The 21,275-nt window shown below is 50.8% G+C and overlaps 2 protein-coding genes across 2 annotated transcripts; one reads left to right on the forward strand and one right to left on the reverse strand.

Annotated features, from left to right (window-relative positions):
• Positions 1 to 1,259: 1,259 nt before the first annotated feature.
• On the reverse strand, positions 1,260 to 1,988 carry LOC132321414 (olfactory receptor 14C36-like; the record flags this gene model as incomplete). The annotated part of the gene is made up of 1 exon (XM_059834911.1): positions 1,260 to 1,988. A coding segment is annotated over one exon (729 nt), but the record flags the coding sequence as incomplete, so codon positions are not given.
• A 14,663-nt stretch (positions 1,989 to 16,651) lies between these two features.
• LOC132321415 (olfactory receptor 14A16-like) lies at positions 16,652 to 17,608 on the forward strand. Its single transcript, XM_059834913.1, has one exon. It carries the CDS (start codon positions 16,673 to 16,675, stop codon positions 17,606 to 17,608), a length of 936 nt encoding a protein of 311 aa, XP_059690896.1. The 5' UTR covers positions 16,652 to 16,672.
• The last annotated feature ends 3,667 nt before the right edge of the window (positions 17,609 to 21,275 follow it).

Here is a 21,275-nt window from a genome sequence, read left to right on the forward strand (position 1 = left end):
CTCACATTTCACACACAGGAGGAACAATGGCATTAAGGGATGGGGAATGGAGGAATCCAGTCGTTCTTCAGCCACTGCCCAGTGGCTGGGAGCCTGTGGAGCACCAGGACAGCAAGGACATCTGCCTCTGCACCATGAGTATGTGTTAGTATACCCACACATTGTCCTGGTTTAGTTAAACCCTTGCATTTTTCTCTCAAAGGAGTTCCCAGGCCATGTCAGCTCCCATCTCATCAGTCCCCATCCCACTTCTCACCTACCCAGCCATCCCCCTGCTCCCCACGGGGCTCCGAGCTGGTGGTGCTGCTCTGCAGAGGGAGCGGGCTGTGCTGTTCAAGGCAAAAGGGTGACCCTACCCTGGCTTTGCTGCTCAGGGTTGGAAGCAGATCCAGCCAGACAGGGATGGCTGCTGCTCATTGCTCCCACCTGGGGTCTGTGGAGGTGGAAGGGACTTGGAGGGACTCTGGAGCATTTCCAAGGGCATTAGGTGAGTCCTGTTGTGCCTCTAGATGCACCTGGTGATACTTCCCAAAGGGTGACATGAATTGCTCTCCAGCCTCCCTTCCTCATGCCTGCTGGTTCCCCACTGCCTCCCCTGTGATTACAGAGTCCTCATTGGCCTGTGGATACTTGCATTTTCTACCTTACCTTTGGGGGATTCCTCCTTGGGTGATCTCGGGCTTTGTGGGTCTCTATTCATCTCCCACCCAAGGCATACGCTGCCCTTGGAAATACCCTGTGCTCCCAGATTCTCTTGCTGACCGATGGCTGTCTGCCATGCCATATGTGGTACAGCCCTGGGTATGTCCCTCAGTGACACTCACCATCCCCACTGTCACTAGACACACTCAGAGATCAGTTCGAAATCCATCCCTTGGTCTTTAAAAAGTCATGAAGTGACAAGGAGCTTTTTGCTCCCAAATCCATGGATCAATGGGCCATTTTGAGTCTTGTTCTTTTTAACATCAGCTTCGGAAGACGAGCCAAACATGCAGGCAGCGTGCAGGGGAGATCCCATTTTATTATAGAGATACTGTGAGAGAGTCAGCTTCTGAGCCAGTGTTAACCATACCTTTCTATGGTTTCCAGGTGGAGAGAGCACGTTCCTGCCTCAGATGCAGTGGGACAAATCCAAATAGTCATGTAGGAAATTGAAAGTGAGAAATAACGACAACAAAACCAGCAAAAGAGTGAATAAACAAAACTCTAACACACTACGGGATGAAATGGGAATCATGTGTGACGAGAGAGGGCAGGTCTCAGCTGTTGAAAAATGTTGAAAACCATTTCGTCATGGCATACTTGAGCTCCTGGTTCCTCATGCTGTAGATGAGGGGGTTCACTGCTGGAGGTACCACCGAGTACAGAACGGCCATGAACAGGTCCAGGGATGGGGAGGAGATGGAGGGGGGCTTCAGGTGGGCAAAAACTCCAGTGCTGATAAACAGGGAGACCACGGCCAGGTGAGGGAGGCACGTGGAAAAGGCTTTGTGCCGTCCCTGCTCAGAGGGGATCCTCAGCACAGCCCTCAAGATCTGCACATAGGACAGCACAATGAAAACAAAACACCCGAAGACTAAACAGAAACTAACCACAAGAAATCCAACTTCCCTGAGGTAGGAGTCTGAGCAGGAGAGCTTGAGGATCTGTGGGATTTCACAGAAGAACTGGTCCACAGCATTGCCTTGGCAGAGTGGTAGTGAAAATGTATTGGCCGTATGCAGCAGAGAAGTGAGCAACCCACTGCCCCAGGCAGCTGCTGCCATGTGGACACAAGCTCTGCTGCCCAGGAGGGTCCCGTAGTGCAGGGGTTTGCAGATGGCAATGTAGCGGTCGTAGGACATGACGGTGAGAAGAGAAAACTCTGCTGAAATGAAAAAGACAAAAAGAAAGAGCTGAGCAGCACATCCTGCAAAGGAGATGGCCCTGGTGTCCCAGAGGGAATTGGCCATGGCTTTGGGAACAGTGGTGGAGATGGAGCCCAGGTCGAGGAGGGAGAGGTTGAGGAGGAAGAAGTACATGGGGCTGTGGAGGTTGTGGTCGCAGACTATGGCGGTGATGATGAGGCCATTGCCCAGGAGGGCAGCCAGGTAGATGCCCAGGAAGAGGCAGAAGTGCAAGAGCTGCAGCTGACGCGTGTCTGCAAATGCCAGGAGGAGGAACTGGGTGATGGAGCTGCTGTTGGACATTTGCTGTTTCTTGGTCTGGGGCTCTGTCCAAAGAAGGATAAGACAGGAAAAAAGTTAGGACAGATTTCTCTGAGAAAACCCACTCCATTTTTCATAGCAATCCCCCCCAGTTGGAATACATTTCCTTTCTCTAGTTTGTGCTGGCTGAGTGTGCAGTGAGGAGCAGGAGCTCTGCCCTTCTACTGCTGAGGAGTCAGCTTTGCTCTGCTGCAGTGGGTACATGGGAGCTGACTTGTGACACCTCCGATGTTCACAGGGCATGTCAGATGTAATCCAGCTTTCATGGAAAAATTCAATATCTGCACTCATGACTCAGAAGAACATGGGCTGCGGCAGAGAGTCTTAGCATGTCTTTTTAATAATTTTGTCTGTGTTTTCTCACACAGCTGCAGTGTTTATCAGTCCTTTTCCCATCTTCCCTGTGTTTTCATTTTGCTGCCTTGAAGATGACTTCACACACAAATTACTCTTTTAAAAAAAACCCTAAACCTGGACTCTGATGAGACCAGAGGAGTCCTGTTTCAAAGAACAGCTCTGCAAACTCTTCTCTAGCCCAGCCCAGAGGTGGAGGTGTGATGGAGAGGGCAGGACACGACCCCTCCCAGAGAGAAGCAACTGACTCTGCGAGGAGAGTGCCGACCCCCAAGGAAAGGCTCCGCACTCCCGAGGATCCCACAGCAGAGCTGCGCCTTTCTGGGGGGCAGCTTGCAAGCCCTGCAGGACAGGCAAAGCAGAGACTCGGGGGTCCCTCCGATGGGAGGTTCTACAGAGAGAGTCAGCTCATTGCCCCGCAGACAGTGCCCAGCAGACATCTGCAGGGAAACACAGAAAGAGAGCTGCCTGAGCGCACCCTCCCCCTGTGCTTGTTTGCAGTGTGCTCCCACTCCCCGTCCCTGTCTCTGCTGCCTGCAGCTGTCCCTGCCAGGAGCTGGTTCTCTGTCCCCTGTGTCTCCTCCCTGGCAGTGCTCACAGAGCCCATCCCACCCGCTGCCTGCTCAGCTCTGCCCTGCAGAGCCCTCCCTGCAGCAGGACACTGCCCAGGGGCATCTCTGGGTGTGCAGGCTCTGAGGGGAACATCAGACCAGCCCTGGCGAGGCTGGAAAAGTGACACTGATGCTGTCTGTGACCACGGCATGGTGATTTCCAATACTCCCCGCTTTATTCACCTCTAAGAGGAACAGACTTGGAATTTCAGTGCCTCCTCCGGAAATGAGAGATTAATTTCTATGTGCCATTGCCCACCCAGACAACCCAGAGGAGAAGAGTGAAAGACCAGGATCCTTCCCTTTCAGGCAGCCCCTGCCTTGCTGTGCGTCCTGAAAAGTCTCCTGGGAGGATCCTGCAGTGATCTGGAGCTGTGAGCAGCCCTGACCCACACAGCACCCTCTCAACAGCAGAAGCACCCTGCCATTGCACTGGTCTCTCCTTGCACCCCCAGCTTCTCCCCACAGCGCCGTGGGGAGCTCCCCGGGCAGGCTGAGTGCTGACCCTGGCAGGCGGCAGAGTCCCTGCCCCAGCACCCAGCCCCGGGGGTGCAGGGACCCTGCTCGGAAGGACAGCCCTGGGCACCCCTGGCTGCACACCCACCTTCACACCCTGCAGCCGTCCCTGGCAGAAGGCAGCCCTCATGCCCTGTCCCTCTCATGGTGCAGCAGGGAAGCCCTGCTCTGGGGCACCTCCTTCTCCTCTACACTGGAGCACCTGTGGCACTTCTTCCTCAAAGGTCTCACAGTTTGTGGGATGTGCCATCATTAGGAGATCTGTCCGTGAACTGTACCTAAATTGCCCCACACCCAGAGACTTACCGTGTCAAGGGCTGTGAAGATTTCTCCTCCAGTGAGCTCACCTCTGTCCTCCCACCCCAGACTGCCTTTAACCTCTCTCTGCCTTGATCCTCTCCCCTCGGTGCCTGCAGGCAGTGCCCTCAGCCCTGCTGCGCTCTGCAGAGGAGCTGCTCCTGGGCAGAGCTGTCTCTCGGCAGTGATGCCCGCTTGCCATGAGCTCCCTCTGTCCCAGGAGCCCGGCACAGCCTCGCAGCAGAGGACCATCTCAAGGGGTTTTAATGACCCCTCGGGTGGGTTTGGTGCCCAGTCCATGAACCTCAGACAATGACAGGGAGTTGAAGAAACCTCTCAAGAAGTCAGTGTCTGATGCAATCTCCACTGTTTCTTGGAGTGTTAATGGGTCCCACAGAGGGACATTGCTGACAAAGCCTCCCCAGGGGCTGCTTAGAGCAGAAAACTCCAGGCAGTGATGACAGGTAGGCAAAGGCAATGTGAAGGAAGAGATTCTGAGTAACCCTGGATGTGTTACCTAAAGGCAAAGGGCCAAGCTCTGACCCCCAGCCCCTGGGAAGGGAGATCCGGTCCCTCACACATTGCTCAGGGCTCTTCCTGGGGCGGTGTGATGTGGGGATGGGCAATGCCCAGGGCAGGACTACGGTAGGATACCTCCCAGGCTCCCAGGTGGGGAAGGGGAGGCAATGAGCCCCTAGTGCTGTAAGGACAAGGTGCTTCCTCATGGGTGTCAGTGGCAGAGACAACAGCCACAGCCGAGGAGGGAAAGAGCTGATCTCTCTTGGGGGCTTTTCTGACTTTCTCCATCCCTCTCTCATCTCCACCATTGGCTGTCCTGTGGTCTCCCACACCTGCACCTCTTTCTCTGCAGGCTGTAGACATCCACCCTGCTACCCCACCTGGCTCTCACCTGAGCATCTTCCTTTACTGATATCTCTCCATCCTTCCTCGTTGTCCCTTGCAACACAAAGCCTTGGGTTGATCCAGTCTCCCTCTGGGTGACTTCTTACACCACAGCACTGCCCTTCGAGTGACATTTCTGTTTCCTCGTGTCCAGTCTGGACCTCTCCAGCTGCACTTTGTGCTATAAGTTCTTCCTCATGCTGTTTCCAACTACAAACAAAAGATTCCATCATCTCTTATACCACCTTTCCAGCAGTTTCAGGCTACTCCTATACTGCCCTGAGACTCTCTGCCACTGGGCCAAAGCTGCCCAGGTCCCTCAGCCGCCCCGCACATGTCATGTGCACCCGGTCCCAAACCCCATCTTGGCAGACCTGCACTCGACACTCTCTAGTTCCTCCTGACTTCTCCAAATTGGGGAGCCGCCCACTGGGACACACCCATTTGTGTGGAGCCACACCAGTGCTGAGTCAAGGGGGATGATCACTCAAGTTGTCTGGGTGGCCCACACTCCTCCTAACACAGCCCTACGTGCAGCTGCCCTTGTTCATAGGGACCATACGCTACTGGTTGTAGCACATCCCTCATAGTGCCTGTGGAGCAATGGCTTAGTAACAAGGGACACGATCTGATTCCCATGAGCAACCCAGTCTCTGATGAGAGGGAAGGCTCAGAGGAAACCGTTAACTGTCCTTGAAAGCCTGTTGTGATAAGAGACAGTGGAATGGTAAGCAAGAAGAAGGAGCTACATCCACGAAGAGGAGAAGTGCTCCTGTGCGTGCACAAGAGCACTGTACCAATCACACTTGCCGTCTTGGCGCGTGAACAGAGGCTGTAAGCCAATCATACAACTGTTGCGGACGCGTGTTCTTGGCGTCTGTCTATATATGCTCTGTAAGCTTGAATAAAGGGGAGAACGACTATATTCATATTGAGATTCCATCGTTACTCTGGGTGGTTCTCCCTCTCCAACAAGTGCCCAGGCCCTGCTCCTCAGCTGCTCACGTCCCAGCCTGTCCTGATGTATGGGGTTATTCTCCCCACGCCCCCCACCACTGCAGCTCGGATGCAGAAATGTTGAACCATACGACTGTCACAGAGTTCCTTCTCTTGGGCTTCCCCTCCCTCCACCATCAGGAGCGCCTCATGGCAATCGCTCTCCTGGCTTCGTACCTGGTGATCTTAGGGACAAACCTGCTGATCATTCCCTTGTTCTTGCTGAAAGAGACCTCCACAGTCCCACATACTTTTCCCTCTGTAACCTCTCCTGTTTGGAGGTTTTCATCACCATATCCATCATACCCAAAGCCGTAGGAAACTTGCTGATGGGCAGTAGAACCATGTCCTGCCCAGGCTGCTTAACTCAGTGCTACTTCTACTCCCTTCTGGGCTGCATCTTCATGTATGTCCAGCCTTCAAGTCACCACATTTCCTGAAACAAGGCAGTGGCCCTTCTCAACACAGTGCCAACTCCTTTGATGAACCCTTTATTTTCAGCCTCAGGAATCAGCTGATGGAAGATGCTCTCAAGGCAGGTTTCAAGAGAAGTGGGATAATCTTCAGAAACCACTTTTCCACCTGAGGAGAGGTGTTGTAAGTGGATTTTGAAAGGGGAGAGGGGTGGGGAGGGCAAACACATGGTTATGATGCATCTGCAGAAATGAGACCTCTCTTTCTTAGCAGTGTAAGATCTCCTTAATCGAATATCACACCAGACTCTCTTCTGCAACACGTCATCATAAGACGACCCTACATAGCAATGCCTTTCAAATGACCTACAAGCACTTTACAAACGCTGGTGAATACCACAGTGGCATTTTCTAAGCGTGCAAACCAAGACAGAGAGCAACAAGCAGAGGACTTCATCCCTCCATGGCACACCCAATTCTCAACAAGCTTCACCCTCGTCCGGTTCTCATGCAACTTCGCCTTGCTCCTAAATCTGGCTTCCTGATTATTTTGGTGGCAGATCTTTGCTGAACCTCTTAGTCTTTAGAAAATGACAGAAAATAGGTGGAAAACAATGAAGAGAACAGTAACAGCTTGCTTTCTGGACCAAGTGGCACTTACATCTCTGTTAACCTCCTGATCAGAACAAAAACATGCCTGAAATTCAGTCCAGTTGAACTGTTGAGAATGACCTCTCTTCTAATTTGGTCCCGAATCTAGAATATTGGTCAGGAATGTAGTTTTGAGTAACAGTGCACCTGTCTCCAGATCACTCACGTTTGGTGAAAGAAATGTCCAGTCCTTGACACAATGCTCCCCGAGCCAATACTTCAGCTAATCCAGCACATTCAGTGGAATTAGCTTGTTCAGACATAGACTTTTATAACTTTAATGTCTAAAAAGATGAGTTCATTCTCTGGCCTCCTTTGATAGCGGGGAAGGATCAGCACTCTAGAAGGTGATATCATCTCCTCCTACAGTGGTCTTCAGGAGAACTGTACTTAGCATAGACTTGGCAGCTTAGTTTTCCCATAGGTAATGCCAAGTGCCCTGAGCCACATACCAGGCAACGCGTGGTCGTTTGCAGAAGAGATGGACTCTTGCTCAGCAGGGCCATCCTTTGAAGACATGAGGGTTACAATTGTTCCTTAAAGTCTCTCCAAAATTAAAAGGAAACCTCTCCTCTTCTCTAATCCCTGTCACTGTGTTGCCATTTAGTGCCAGTGGCTCTTGGCACAGTGGCAGCTATGAAGGGAGACCATGTGTCTTGGTACAGCCCTGTCCTGCCTGTCTTCTCATTCCAGCTCCTCTTTCCTTAGATACCCTTTGTGTGTCCTTGACACTGCTGAACCCAGATACAGGCAGCGTGGTGGTCAGTGCAGTCAGAGCTGTGGGGCATAAGCTAATGGGCACTCACACACCTCAGTGGACAGGCAGAGGTTGGGGCAGAGTGTATGGGGCCAGGGTGCCAAGACATGTCCCTTATGTTCTCAACTCTCTTAATCTCTCGCTGTCTCTTTCTCCATCTTGCTCGTATCTTAGGGATCCATCTCAATCCCTCAGCTCTCTCACAGTTGTCTCTCAGCCATCTACATGGGATGTGATTTAGAGCGAGCAGTGAATCTGAGGCACCCTCCCCATGGAAGCACCTTCAGGAACAATGCACCCCAGTGTAGGTGGGGTGAATGACTGAGTAAAAGGGCTCCTCCATTCCAGGAGCTCTCTGGGCTGTCTAGGTGACTGCCTCGGCCATCTCTAACTCGCTGTAAAGATATGAAGTTTGAGACAGGGAATCATCAGGGACTTGTGCCAAATTGGGGAGCCACCCACTGGGACACACCCATGTGTGTGGAGCCTTCCCATTTGGGCTCACACTGGTATCCTACATCTGCACCAGAGCTGCAGTCCTGAGGATCCCAACCACCATGGGGAGGCAGAAGGCCTTCTCCACCTGCTCCTCTCACCTCATCGTGGTGACTGTTTTCTATGGCACCCTCGTCCTTGTCTATATGACACCCAGGACAGCCTCCCTGAGGCAGCTCCATAAAGTCCTCTCCTTTTTCTACACCATCCTCACACTCCTGGTCAATCCACTCCTCTGCAGCCTGCGGAACAGGGAGGTCAAGGGGGCTCTTGTGGCCTGCATTGAGAGCTCATACATGTTGTGATCCACCAGGAATAAACAGGTGGTGTATCTCTTTTGATCAAGTGGGGACCACTCGTAAGTGCCTCTTTTGTGTACCAGGTATATCTTTAGAAGTACAGAATCTTGGGATTGGTTGTGGAATGAGAAGCGGGAGAAGGGAATTTGTGTCTTAAAGAAATATAGGTCTGGTCTTGAAGAGTGTAAAAAACTTGCCTGGCTTTCTTCCTTCTTTAAAGCAAAGCCAGTTGTGATCCTGCAAGTGGGAGCTGTTGAAATGCCGGACCTGCCCAGGAGTGGGAGGAAACTGACTCTAAGCATGCTGTTTTCTCTTCTGTCACCCAGCCAGGCTGAGGCGTGGCATTCCTGCATGTCTGGGATTCCTCCCGGCATCTCCCTATTGGCAGGGAGAAGTGGGCAGCTGAATGAAGCCCTTCCACTGGACATGTCTAAATCCAACTCGGTGAATCCCATCCCTCTTGTTCTCTGGGCTTCCTAGCAGAGGACAACTGTGAAAGCTAGTCTGATAGGGTCAGCTCCTCTGAAAAAAAAAAAAGTAGATCCTTGCGCAGAGGAAAGATGCACAAGTTGGGTCTCAGTTTCCCCATCTTTTAACACAGAAATCATTACTTCCCCCTTCTTTCCTTCTCATATTCTGACTCCCTTCCAACAAGGTAATTACTTATTTGTGTCCCACTGTCTGACTTAGGTATTGCAAACCGAGTCCTCCTGTTTTCTTCTTTCTTGCAAAAGAGAGCAAGGTCAGCTCATGGGGCATGATTGAGCGCAGACACCCCCAGCAGCAGGCTCTCCCCATTTCCTAGGCTGAGGCAAGCGCACAAGGTGGGAATGTCTCCATCATCTCTGATTTGCGCAAGGGCCTTCAGCCCTGACATACTCCCACAACACACTTGTTCCTCCTCCACCCACAGACAGAAATTCCTTCCCACTTCCAGGCTCAGGTCTTGGTTGCAAGAATTTGCTGCACTTCAGAAGAGGCCTTGAGCTTCTTGGCTCTTCTTGGTGCTTAAGGCAATCTTCCGGGCTCCCTCCAGATTTCATGGGGGGACTTCTTGTCTCTAACAAGGACTTTATGACAAGTTTTTATGAAATGTTTGTTCTTCTGTCATTCCTGTGTGTGGGAAGAGTAGACACAGAGAAGGAAGAGATACACCAAAAGGGATGCGAGTGAAGTGCCAGTAAGAACCAGGTGAGCTCCCCCCATGCCTGTGGCTTCCTGGCAAGGAGTCTGTCCTGAGAAGGGGAACCAGCCTCTACCCCACTCTGGAGTGGGGAATGAGCAGCGCTCGTGCCTCCTGGGGGACACAAAAGATGACTTTTCAAGGGCACCTTTCCTCTGAACTGCTGTAGATTTGTCCTTGAGGATGAGGTATAATGGCCAGCACTGCAAATACTGATCTATCTGGTGTTGCCCAGAGCGGCCACCAGAGATGCAAACTGCTATGTTGCAGATATTTATATTTAGGCAGATTAATGTTGGGGTTTGGTTTTGCTTTGGTTCTTCTTCTTCTTTAGATACTGATACTCTTAGGGAAATCACAAAAGCACCTGAAAGATTATTGAAGGTTTCCTCAGAGAAGCCCCAGCAGATTAGCATCTCAAGCAATGGGATGCCAGAAGACAAGGGAAGGATGGTTTGGGCACTGCCCTGGGATTTGGGAAACGGAAATGAGTTCTCCTCTCCTTGACACCCTGCCCTTTTCAGTGAGGGCTGTGAATAACTCTGCCAACTAGGTCGGAACGCACAGTCATGTCAGGGAACTTCTGTCTAACTGCAGCCAACGTGGTCCTGACAGCTCAGGCGTTGAGTTTCCGTTGGAGTCCAAACCACGACAATTCACACTGCCTCCGTCTTCACTATGACACTGGGTGTTGTGTGACACAACTGTCCTGGATCTCCAGGCAGGATGGGCAAAAGTTTGATACCTGAACGGGAACTCTTCCTCTTCCTGGAAATGTCAATGTCACAGGCTCGAGCCAAGAGGCCCAAGAAACAAAACTTCCCAGAGGGTCAATTCATGAAAACATCCCCCAGGCTGTGGGACTTGCTCTTGACTGACAGAGAATTTGTCAGTGTAGACAAATTTGTGAGTCTTCACCTAATTTTCCCTCTCTTTGTAACTTGGCTCTCAGCATTTCTGTATTGAATCTGCTTTGCCGCTTTGAAAATGTCTTTGAGAAACTAGCTCAGGATATTTTTATTATCTTTTTTTAGCCCAAATGAATATGCAGCATTGAAGTGGGTTTCCATATATGGAGCAGTTTTGCACAAAGTCTGCTCAAAGAGGAGAAATATCTCAGCCTGCAGTGGGAAAAGAGTGAAGCTGTGGAGGATAAATGTGCTGCTTCAGACAATATGTGGTATGCATGCAAGAGAAAATGTTGCAAAGGTGAATGGGCATGAAAGAAATGGAAAACTGCCCATCCAATGGAGCTCTGCAAGAGGAGGATGGAGCCGTACATAACATGGCATGATCCAAGTGGGATCAGCATGGAGAGAAGACATTTGTAGGGAATGGAGTTGCAATGGAGTACCTTGACGTCACCCAGCTGGAAAAGAGAGATTGGACAGTGTGCTGAAGTGACGGGCAGAAGTGTCCTGGGCTAAAAGACCTTGGCTAAGAGAAGGTTGGAGGGATTTGGGTTGCAGAGGTTTGAGGTCGTCCTTTCAAGATCTAATCAGGCTGAGCTTTGGAGACAAGTAAAAATAAGGAAGCTCTCAAGGATGTTTTGCCATTTGTTGTACTATCTTTGCTCTCTCTTATCATTTAAAGATACAGTATTGCCCTTAAGTAATCCATGCTCCATATCTTTTTTCTCTGCTTTTTTGAGGAGGGGGAGGTGGAAGAGAAGAATAGTTTCTTTTTTAACCAAAGGCAGCCAAAGGGCAGATCCCAGGTTAGCGAAAAGGTACAAAGGAAGGCAGAATTTTGATGTGGTGTACACTGGCACAAGAGGATTACCTGCATTTCCATTCTCTGAAGCCCTAACTGGGCGGCAGAGAGCCTGGAAGCGCAGAGCTCCCTTCATCTGCCCTGCATTTCAGCATGTAAAATGAAGCTAACCTAGTCATAAAGTTGGTTTTGATTCTCTTCACAGCCTAAGGCACAGCATGGGGCAGGAGACAGGCAGGACACCTAAAGAGGACTCACACTTCTCTGCAAAAAAGTTTAGGTGCTTGCGGGAACCTCAGGAGGCATGGCATACCGATTCCAGGGTTCAACGACCTGGTCAAATGCCTTGTTTCCTTCTCTGTAATGGTGGCATCGATTCGTGGCACTTGTTTGCGGACTCTGTACAAGGATCATAGAAACATCAATTCATAGAATGGTTTAGGTTGGAAAAGACCTTTAAGATCATCAAGTCCAACCATAAACATAACCCTGCTAAGTCCACCACTAAACCATGTCCCTAAGCGCCTCATCCACACGTCTTTTAAAAACCTCCAGCGATGGTGACTCAACCACCTCCCGGGGCAGCCTGTTCCACTGTCTGACAACCTTTTCAGTGAAGAAATTTTTCCTAATATCCGCTCTAAGCATCCCCTGGCACAACTTGTGGCTGTTTCCTCTTCTCCTATCACTTGTTACTTGGGAGAAGAGACCAGCACGCACCTCTCTACAGGGGGACAATCACTTCCCTAGTCCGGCCGGCCACACTGTTTCTGATACAAGCCAGGATGCTGTTGGCCGTCATAGCAATGTTGGCCAACAGATGAATGTTTCTTTTCCATAGGTATTCAGAGAGATCCTTCTTGTGCTCGGAAGAGGCTGTCCTGCAAGGCCTATCAATTTTCCTGAGCTCCTTCGCCCTTCAGAGCTGCTTCCCACGGCACCACCTGGATCAGTCTTCGCCTCTGGAGTCCACCAGCCTGTGCTCTGCTGCTGGCCTTCCTTTGACACCTGGGACCCCACTATTTCCTTGTTTGCCAGTACCGCCTCCAGGTGAGCATCCCCCTTGTTGTCCCTACCTGGCAGCTCTGTTCGGAACTTGTCCCAGGAGCCTCCAGGCTGCCGGCATCCTGTCGCTTTGCCTGGCCAGGGAATGCCAGGGCACTTACAGTCCCCCACAGGAACCTGCTCCTTAACCTGGAGACTTCCTCGGCTTGCTGAGAGAGGACTATTGCTGTTTCCTCTCCCTGACCAGGTAGGATATGACTGCCGAGACCATGTCACCCTTACTGATTTCTCTTCTCATCCTCACTCACAGAAGCTGGCCCAACCTGTTGCCCATCTCATAGAGGAGCTCCATATATCCTAGTTGCTCCTTCACACAGGGTGCTTCCCCCCAATTCTTGTCCTCCCTGTCACCTTCTCCATCAGAGCCTGTATCCCTCCACTGCAGCACCCCAGCTCAGCAAGCTGTGCCACCACTTCTCATTTAATCCCAAACCATCACAGTAGAGTGACAAGTCCTGGGGCTTCAGCTCCTCCTGCCTGTGCTCCAGCTCCCCCTGGCCATGCACATTTGGGCTGCAGCACCTCAGCTGTGGCACCGGGGTGGAGCGCAGACTTCTCACAGGGAAACCTGATCACTGATCCTGACCAGAAGACCATTGTGAATCGAAGAGTTAGTGCTGTGCTGCGCTGTGCTGCGTGTACAGCGTGGCCTCCACACCTGTACTGTGCTGCAGAGATCCCTTGGGCACAGGACAACCTCAGCAGCTCCTTGTCACAGTGCAGCCTGCGGGCAGCTCCACTCGGTACCGGCCATCACGGCACCTGCATGGCCTTGTCTCTGTCTGACAATGCAGCAGGAAGGTCTCCTGAGAACATCATTTCTGACTGACTGTGGAGAAGAGGAATAGAGTCATTTCCTCCTAAGAGTATACAGTAAGAGTTTGATTGACCAAAACAGGAGAATCTCTTCTCTGGACAGGCTCTGCATGGCGTGCAGCACATGGCTGGGAGTCCCATTCGATGCTACACCACCTAGGCATCCCACCACCTAACTGGATCAAAGATTACCTATATTATTCTCTCCTTATAATCCTCGACCTAACTGCATTTTAAATGATACTTCACAGTGTCTGCGTACCTTCCTTACTGGGATCATCATGGACCAGGATCTACTGGTGAAGAACTCTCCCAGCACACTTGGATGCAGCCCCTACAGTCCAATGGACTGGTAGGTGTGCAGTTTGCTCAGGTAACCCCTGGCTTCATCCCCATTCACAGCTGGTTGTTCTCCTCCAGAGCCCTGCCTCAAAGCACAAAGGCCTGGGAGACCTTTAATGGTGGAAACTGAGGCAAAGGGGACACAGAGCATCTCAGATCCATCTACACCTACTCTTACTAAACTTAGCAGTGGTCCACAATCTCTCTGTCTCTTCCTTAAGTTTCCTGAAGTAGCAACAGCTCATCTTGGTGCCCTTGAATTCCCTTTTGAGTGTCAATTGAGTTTTGATATGGACCATTGCTGTGCTTGGAGGATGCGGTCCATGAAGACAAGAAGTGTGCAGGCACACTGAGAAAAGGATTGTTCTGTTCTGGGACTGTATCATCAAGGGAGTGAGTACAGATCCCTGTGTGATGCTTTGTGTTCACGCAATGCCTGCAGCTATTGGGCAGAGAAGGGGCAGACGTTGCCTCTCTTATGACATCTGATGACCGATGCCTCTGAGTGATGGCAACATTCAATGGCACACAGCCACCAAATTGCATTGTCTGTAATGCCGCCTGCAGTGTCTTGTCACACACCCACCCTGAATGGGAATTGCTTTCCTGTTGGTCCTGTGATTTTCTTGCCAGCCCTGGCATCTCATGTAGCTCTGTGGGCCTGGATTTCAACATTACATTGAGCAGCTGCGTTGAATTCTGTACCACAATTTGGGGATGAACACGAGACAGCTGCCAATACAGTCAGTGAAGATCTAGTAAACCCAACACCTGGAGGAGAGGAAGAAAGAGACTGAGCTCTCCCTATGGCATAAGACTCCATTCCATCCTATGAATATCTCTATAGGCTGACCTGAACATAACGAGTAGGGACAGGTTCAGTTGCCCTTAATTTGGGCAGCAGCTGTCCTTTCAGTTGGCCAAAGGAAATTCCCAAGAGCTTCCAAGAAGATGCCCCAGATGTTGGCCTGTCTCTACATCAGCCTGCACGTACCTTCAATCTGTCTCTATTACCGGCACATATCTTTGACCACCTCTGGCACCTCAGGTGTCACCAGACAACTGCATCTGAACAGCTCACTCCTGGCCTCCAGCTCCATTAATTACCATGGGAGCTGAGAGCAGGAGCTCACATGCAGGTGCCTATTGTGTGTCCACCTGAAGGGGGGCAGGAGGAATCCCACCTGCTGTGGGTCTGTGGTGTGCATGGGAGGGAGCTGAGTGCCCTTCCAGCCCCAGCACTCCAAACCCAGGATGAGATGCCTTGTCGGGCTCAGCTGCATCCCTTCCCTCAGCAGGGGTAAAGGAGATCCCTGCCTGTCCCTGTCTGGCTGTCCTGTCTAAAGATGGGCCAAGAAAAGGTGATATTTAGGCGTGACTCTGTCTCTCAGCAGGGAAATTACAGTGCTGGAAAGAAGTGTCTCTCCCCAGCTGCGGGAGGGAACCTCAGTGATTGCTCCAGCCTGTTTCACAGCAGGTTCCCCTGGAGCCCCAGGGACCCCTGGGGGGAGCCCCGAGGGGGCAGAGAAAGTGCCGCCTTGGGCTGCTCCTCTGCTGCTGAGCTGGGCCGGGCTCCTGGGATGGAGGGAGCTCACGGCAAGCGGGCAGCGCTGAGGAGAGACAGCTCTGCCCAGGAGCAGCTCCTCTGCAGAGCGCAGCAGGGCTGAGGGCACTGCCTGCAGGCACCGAGGGGAAGAGAAGCGAGGCAAGGAGAGATTAAAGCCAGTCTGGAATGGGAGGATGCTGAGAGCTCACTTGGAAAGATGTTTTCACAGCCCTTGACACGGTAAGTATCTGGCTGAAGGGGAATGGATTTGCGGTTCCTACATGACTCTCCAAAAGCTTTTACACCCCACAGACTATGGGATCTTTTGGGAGGGTTTTCCTCTGGAGGAGGAAAATGTGCTCCAGAGCAGGTATTTCCTGCTGCACCATCAGAGGGACAGGACTGCCTTCTCCCAGGGATGATATCAGGGATGTGAACTCGGATTCTTCGTTCTTGCTGTCAGGCTCTCTGGGGATGGGAGTTTCATCTGCAGAGTCACACACTGATCTTGTGCGTCCTTCCATGCAAGTGTGTCCATGGGAACAATGGTCCCAGCTTTCCTCACACCTGTGAGGCTGTGGACAGTGCAGTCTGTGGGGCTGGGGAATGAGCTAGTTTTCCCTTAGTGAGACTCCATCATGAAAAACATAGGTATCTCCTTGAGGTATCCTTCATGCTGTGAGCTGCCCTCCAGGATGCAAATCTGTCCCATAGCATCTTTGTATTATCTGAAAGCACCATGGATAAGCACAGAGATGTTATGACCAAGGAAATGCTGTTGGGTTGGTGAAATAAGCCGTGTGTGTCCTTGGCTAGAAATGGGTTGCTGAGACGTCGAGAAAGAGTGAGACATTTAATGGTCTGCAGTGGATCCCTCCGCTCTCAGCAGTGTCTGGGGGCTTTTCACAGAAACAAAGCAGTGGGATCGCCCTCAGTCTCAGAAAGACGCAAACCCAGGGCATCTCAGACTGACGGACAGACCAGCTCCCCTCACTCTGCTCTAACCCAAAGGCAATCCTCTTGCTTTCACTGTGTTCTCACTGCATGCAACAGAAATACTGAGGGTTTCTGACATCCCAAAACCATCCTCAAACAAGATGGGGGAATTTAAAAACAAAGAGAAAACTTTCAGTCTGCTTTCTGCCAACCTCGTTCCTTAGCACTGGGAATGCAGATGCTGACAAGCTCTTCTGCATTAGGGGTGGTTTCATCTGACATATTTGAACACCAGGACTGGCCCCTGCTTCCACCGTTCCCGTGAACTCACTGCTGCAGAACAGGGCTGAAACCTCAGCAGCCCACTTCTCACAGCATATTCAGGCAGCACCAAACCAGTGCTTCAGCCATGGAGCTGAAGGAAGGTCTCCTAGAAAAGTAAATCAGGGGAGCAGGGTGTGTAGCAAGGGGAGGGTCTGAAGGAAATTGCTTTGGTTTTGCTCAGAAAAGTCTCCCCTAGCTTCTCAATGACTTTTCTTCCTTGCACAGGTCCCCATGCCCAGAGGCAGCAAATGTCCAACAGCAGCTCCATCACCCAGTTCCTCCTCCTGGCATTCGCAGATACGCGGGAGCTGCAGCTCTTGCACTTCTGCCTCTTCCTGGGCATCTACCTGGCTGCCCTCCTGGGCAATGGCCTCATCATCACCGCCATAGTCTGTGACCACCACCTCCACAGCCCCATGTACTTCTTCCTCCTCAACCTCTCACTGCTTGACCTGGGCTCCATCTCTACCACTCTCCCCAAAGCCATGGCCAATTCCCTCTGGGACACCAGGGCCATCTCCTTTGCAGGATGTGCTGCCCAGGTCTTTTTCTTTCCCTTCTCAATGGTAGGTGAATATTTTCTTCTCACCATCATGTCCTACGACCGCTACATTGCCATCTGCAAACCCCTGCACTACGGGACCCTCCTGGGCAGCAGAGCTTGTGTCCACATGGCAGCAGCTGCCTGGGGCAGTGGGTTGCTCACTTCTCTGCTGCACACTGCCAATACATTTTCACTACCACTCTGCCAAGGCAATGCTGTGGACCAGTTCTTCTGTGAAATCCCACAGATCCTCAAGCTCTCCTGCTCAGACGCCTACCTCAGGGAGGTTGGGCTTATTGTGGTTAGTATCTTTGTGGACTTTGGGTGTTTTGTTTTCATTGTGCTGTCCTATGTGCAGATCTTGAGGGCTGTGCTGAGGATCCCCTCTGAGCAGGGACGGCATAAAGCCTTTTCCACATGCCTCCCTCATATGGCCGTGGTCTCCCTGTTTATCACTACTGCCATGTTTGCCCACCTAAAGCCCCCCTCCATCTCCTCCCCATCCCTGGACCTGGTGGTGGCAGTTCTGTACTCAGTGGTGCCTCCAGCAGTGAACCCCCTCATCTACAGCATGAGGAACCAGGAGCTTAAGGTCACACTGAAGAAGCTGATTCTGTCAGTAGTCTCTCAGAAGCATTAACCTGCCCGTGTCTCTTTACAAGTCATTCAAATCCACCTTGGAACCTCCTGTGCTTTGGGCATTTTATGTGTGATAACAATGTTTATCCAGGAATGGCTGCATCCACTCCACTCCACCAGAGGCACGAACCCAGCCCGTCTGACCCAGAGGCCTGTTTGCATGTTTCTGGCACAATGGTACAGCCTCCCGTGTCGTGTCTCCGTAATAAAAGGGGATTTCCTCATTGCTGGTGTCTGGTGGTTGGGTTCTTCTTCCAAAGCTGAGGTCAGGCTGAAGAAATTGCCCTTACGAGGTCATGCTGCTTTGCTTGGGCTCTCCATGGGCTCAGGGGAGAAGGGCATGGGGCAACGTGTTAGGGAATGGGCCTGGGATGAGCCTTCACCTGTGGGTTCCCAGTGTCCCCGGAGATGGTGAATGATCCACAGGGATCTGCATGGGACTGGCTCCGCATGGCTTGCAGGCACCACAGCCTGCTCGCTCTGCAGAGCACCACTGCCAGCTTGGGGTCCTGTGGGGAGCACAGCAAGGGGGCAAGAGAGGCCAGCCAGGCCAGCACGGACACAATTCCTTGGGAAAAGGCTCTCTGGGGGCAGGGACATCCCTGGACAAGAGCAAAGGAGCAACTCTGTGCTTCCAGGGGGGCAATAAATCACCAAGAGAAACCTATTTCTGCATGCACCAGCTCGGGGCAGGCTTCTCTATTGCTGGGGCAGCCGGAGCAGCCTGAGGAGCCCCTGGGCCAGGAGTCTTTTCCCGGGAGAGGGACTGGCACAGAGGGTCTTGCTGGCATTGGACGACAAGGATGTCTTGGAGACAGGAGCAGGGGACACAGGGAGACACTGGCCTCTGTCTCCTCATGCCATGGCTGGCCCTCAGCCCTGGAGCTGATGGGAAGGCTGAGACACCTCTCTGCCCCCCAGGAGTTACAGCGACTTCCAGAGGGGCTGGGGCTGGGGGGTTGAGTGCGCAGAGCTTTGCAGCACCCATCAGTGGGCACTGCCGTGGGGTCAGCCCAGAATGGGCTGCTTTTCTGGGCTGGGTAGGGGAGAGATGGGTGGGAGGTGGGAAGTGATGGGGAGAGCCAGAGAGGGACTGGGCTGGGCTTGAAAGTGCTCGGGAGAAGAACACACTAAAGTTAGCTGAGCTGTTGGACCATGCAGGGTGCGGACTCACGCGAGGGGTTGGTGGTGCAGAACCAGGGCTCGTGGAAGGCAGCTGAGACTTGCAGCCGCGGGAGGGATGAGGCTGCTCTGTGCTTTTGGAGGCATGGAGAGTTGGGGAAGGTGGGCCAGGGCATTTGTAACCCCTCAGCCTTTCTCGCTGGCTGTTTCCAACACTGGCAGCACACCCCAAGTTTACAGGTGAATTTTCCTGTCTGTCCATCTCCATTCTCCTGCTGGGCTCAGAGCTTGAATCACTTTGCTTGAAACAAAGGACCTCCAGGATGGTCAGGGACTGGAGCACCTTTCCCATGAGGAGAGGCTGAGGGAGCTGAGCTAGTCCAGCCTGGAGAAAGGAAGGCTGAGAGGGACCTCATTGCTGCCTGCTACAAAAACATTCTAGAGAATAGAGGAAGAGGCTTTACACCATGGTGCATGGCCGGAGGACAATAGACTGTAGGTGGGAGGTGAAAGAGGAGAGATTAAGCCTGGAGATAAGGGAAGTCTATTTCACCATGAGCTGAGCCAAGCGTTGGAGCAGGTCACACAGAGATGCTGTGCAGACTCCGTCCCTGGAGGTTTTCAAACTCTGACTGGACCAAGCCTTAAACAACCTGGTCGGACACTTTTTTCTGGCAGGTTGGACTGCAAAACTCCCAAGGTCCCTTCCGACTTGAATTGATCCTATAATGTCAGGCCCTTTTTCTGACAGCAACAGAGCAAATGTTTATGGGACAAGAATCTTCCTCTGCTGCATGTGACCACCTAAACTAACATCTAAGCCAGCAAAGAGACATCAAGACCACCGTGTGACTCTCTCTCTGCAAAGACTGAGGGGTATCATTGACAGTCCTGAGCAGGAACTGTCTTGGGGGCACAGGGCTCTGTGTGTTGTAAATACTCTGATTTTTTTAAAATAATCAAAATATGATCATATAGAAAGGTTAAATTTGATTAATAAATGAAATAATAAGATACAAATGCATAAGTTAGGATTGTGAAGTTAGAAACAATAACCATAGGAACCTCACCAGGGAGTCACTGTTCCATTCTAAGGAACTAATAGTAACGAGATGGAACAATGAAGAATTGAATAGAAAAGTCTTGCTTGAGTCCTGTGACCATGTGACCTGATATGCACCAATGATGCTGCTTGGAAAATTCCTTACCTTTCCCATCTTGATTTGAATATCAAGAATGCCGATCAATAGATATTAATAGAAATAACCATTGATTATTTTAAGTATGGATATTGATAGAATAGTATAGTCCAAAGAGCGATTAATAAAAATTAAATTACATATATATTTTGTATGAAGGTAACTAGGTATGATTTATCTGTGATTTATTCATAAACTAACTGTTGAACAATGTAGCATTGTGAAGAGGTAGAATTTGCTTGTCAAGAGAATGATAAGTTGTAGGCCTGGTCAGTAAACCGGGGAAAACTAAAGAAGATTCCAAGAATGGGATTTTGCAACCAACCTGAGCATGCGCAAAGATTGGCTTCAACTAAAGGACACCATGAGGAAGACTATGGCCGACCACCAGAGGACCTTTAGACGACCACCTGTATACCTGAAGGCGCATGCGTCACGAGCATTTACATATATTAATGAGTTCTTGGAAATTGTATGAGTATGTTAATTGTTTCTTGGAAATATGATGAATATGTATACTTTGATTGTATATAACTTTTGTAGCAGAGAAACTAAGCACGCACACTAGGTGGAGCGATCCCCTGTGCGTCCAGCACTGCAATAAAGAAGTGCCTGCTCACCTACATACATTGTGCAGATGAGTTTTTATATTACAGATTTGTAATGTGTGCAAGACACAAAATGACCTTTTTTAAAATGCTGCTAGCCTGATAAGAGACATGTTTAGAAAATGTCAATAAAAATAAAGCAAAGAACTAAACATGAAGATGCAAAGCAAAGAAAATGTTTAAAAACACTTTTCAGCTTTTAAAATCTTCATTGTTTTATTTTCTTGTGTTTTAATATACTGGTCAATGGGGGGAATTTGTGTCCTTGTTCTTTTTTTTTTTTTTTAAAAGGAAGGTTTTTTCCAGAACTGGGTTTAGATGTAAGACACAAATGCCTTCAGCTATGGGGACACAGGCACCTCCTTCCAGTACAGATGCCCTGGACACCCCCTGCCCAGCCTGAAACTGTAGCTCCCGAGAAGCTCTGCTCTCCCACACATCCTGTCTGATAGCTGCCAGTCCCGTGCAAAACCTCAGGTACACTCAGGTCTCTAAAAGTGGCCCTGGATATTTTATGGTCAGACAGACAAGGTCTGCCTGGAAAGATGAACAAATCTGCAACATTAAAAAAACATATATAAGCACATTTTCATCAGCTGAAACAATGGAGTACTTCTAATATAATGGCAATGTTTTCACACCGTGTCAGAATGGGAATTTGCAGGAATTGCATTGATCATAGGAGAAAAAATAGTCATCTCCTGTACTTGCATTACGACTACTCTATCTATTATATTAC

Source organism: Gavia stellata, unplaced genomic scaffold (genome assembly GCF_030936135.1).
Source record: "Gavia stellata isolate bGavSte3 unplaced genomic scaffold, bGavSte3.hap2 HAP2_SCAFFOLD_42, whole genome shotgun sequence".
NCBI classification, from domain to species: Eukaryota; Metazoa; Chordata; class Aves; order Gaviiformes; family Gaviidae; genus Gavia; species Gavia stellata.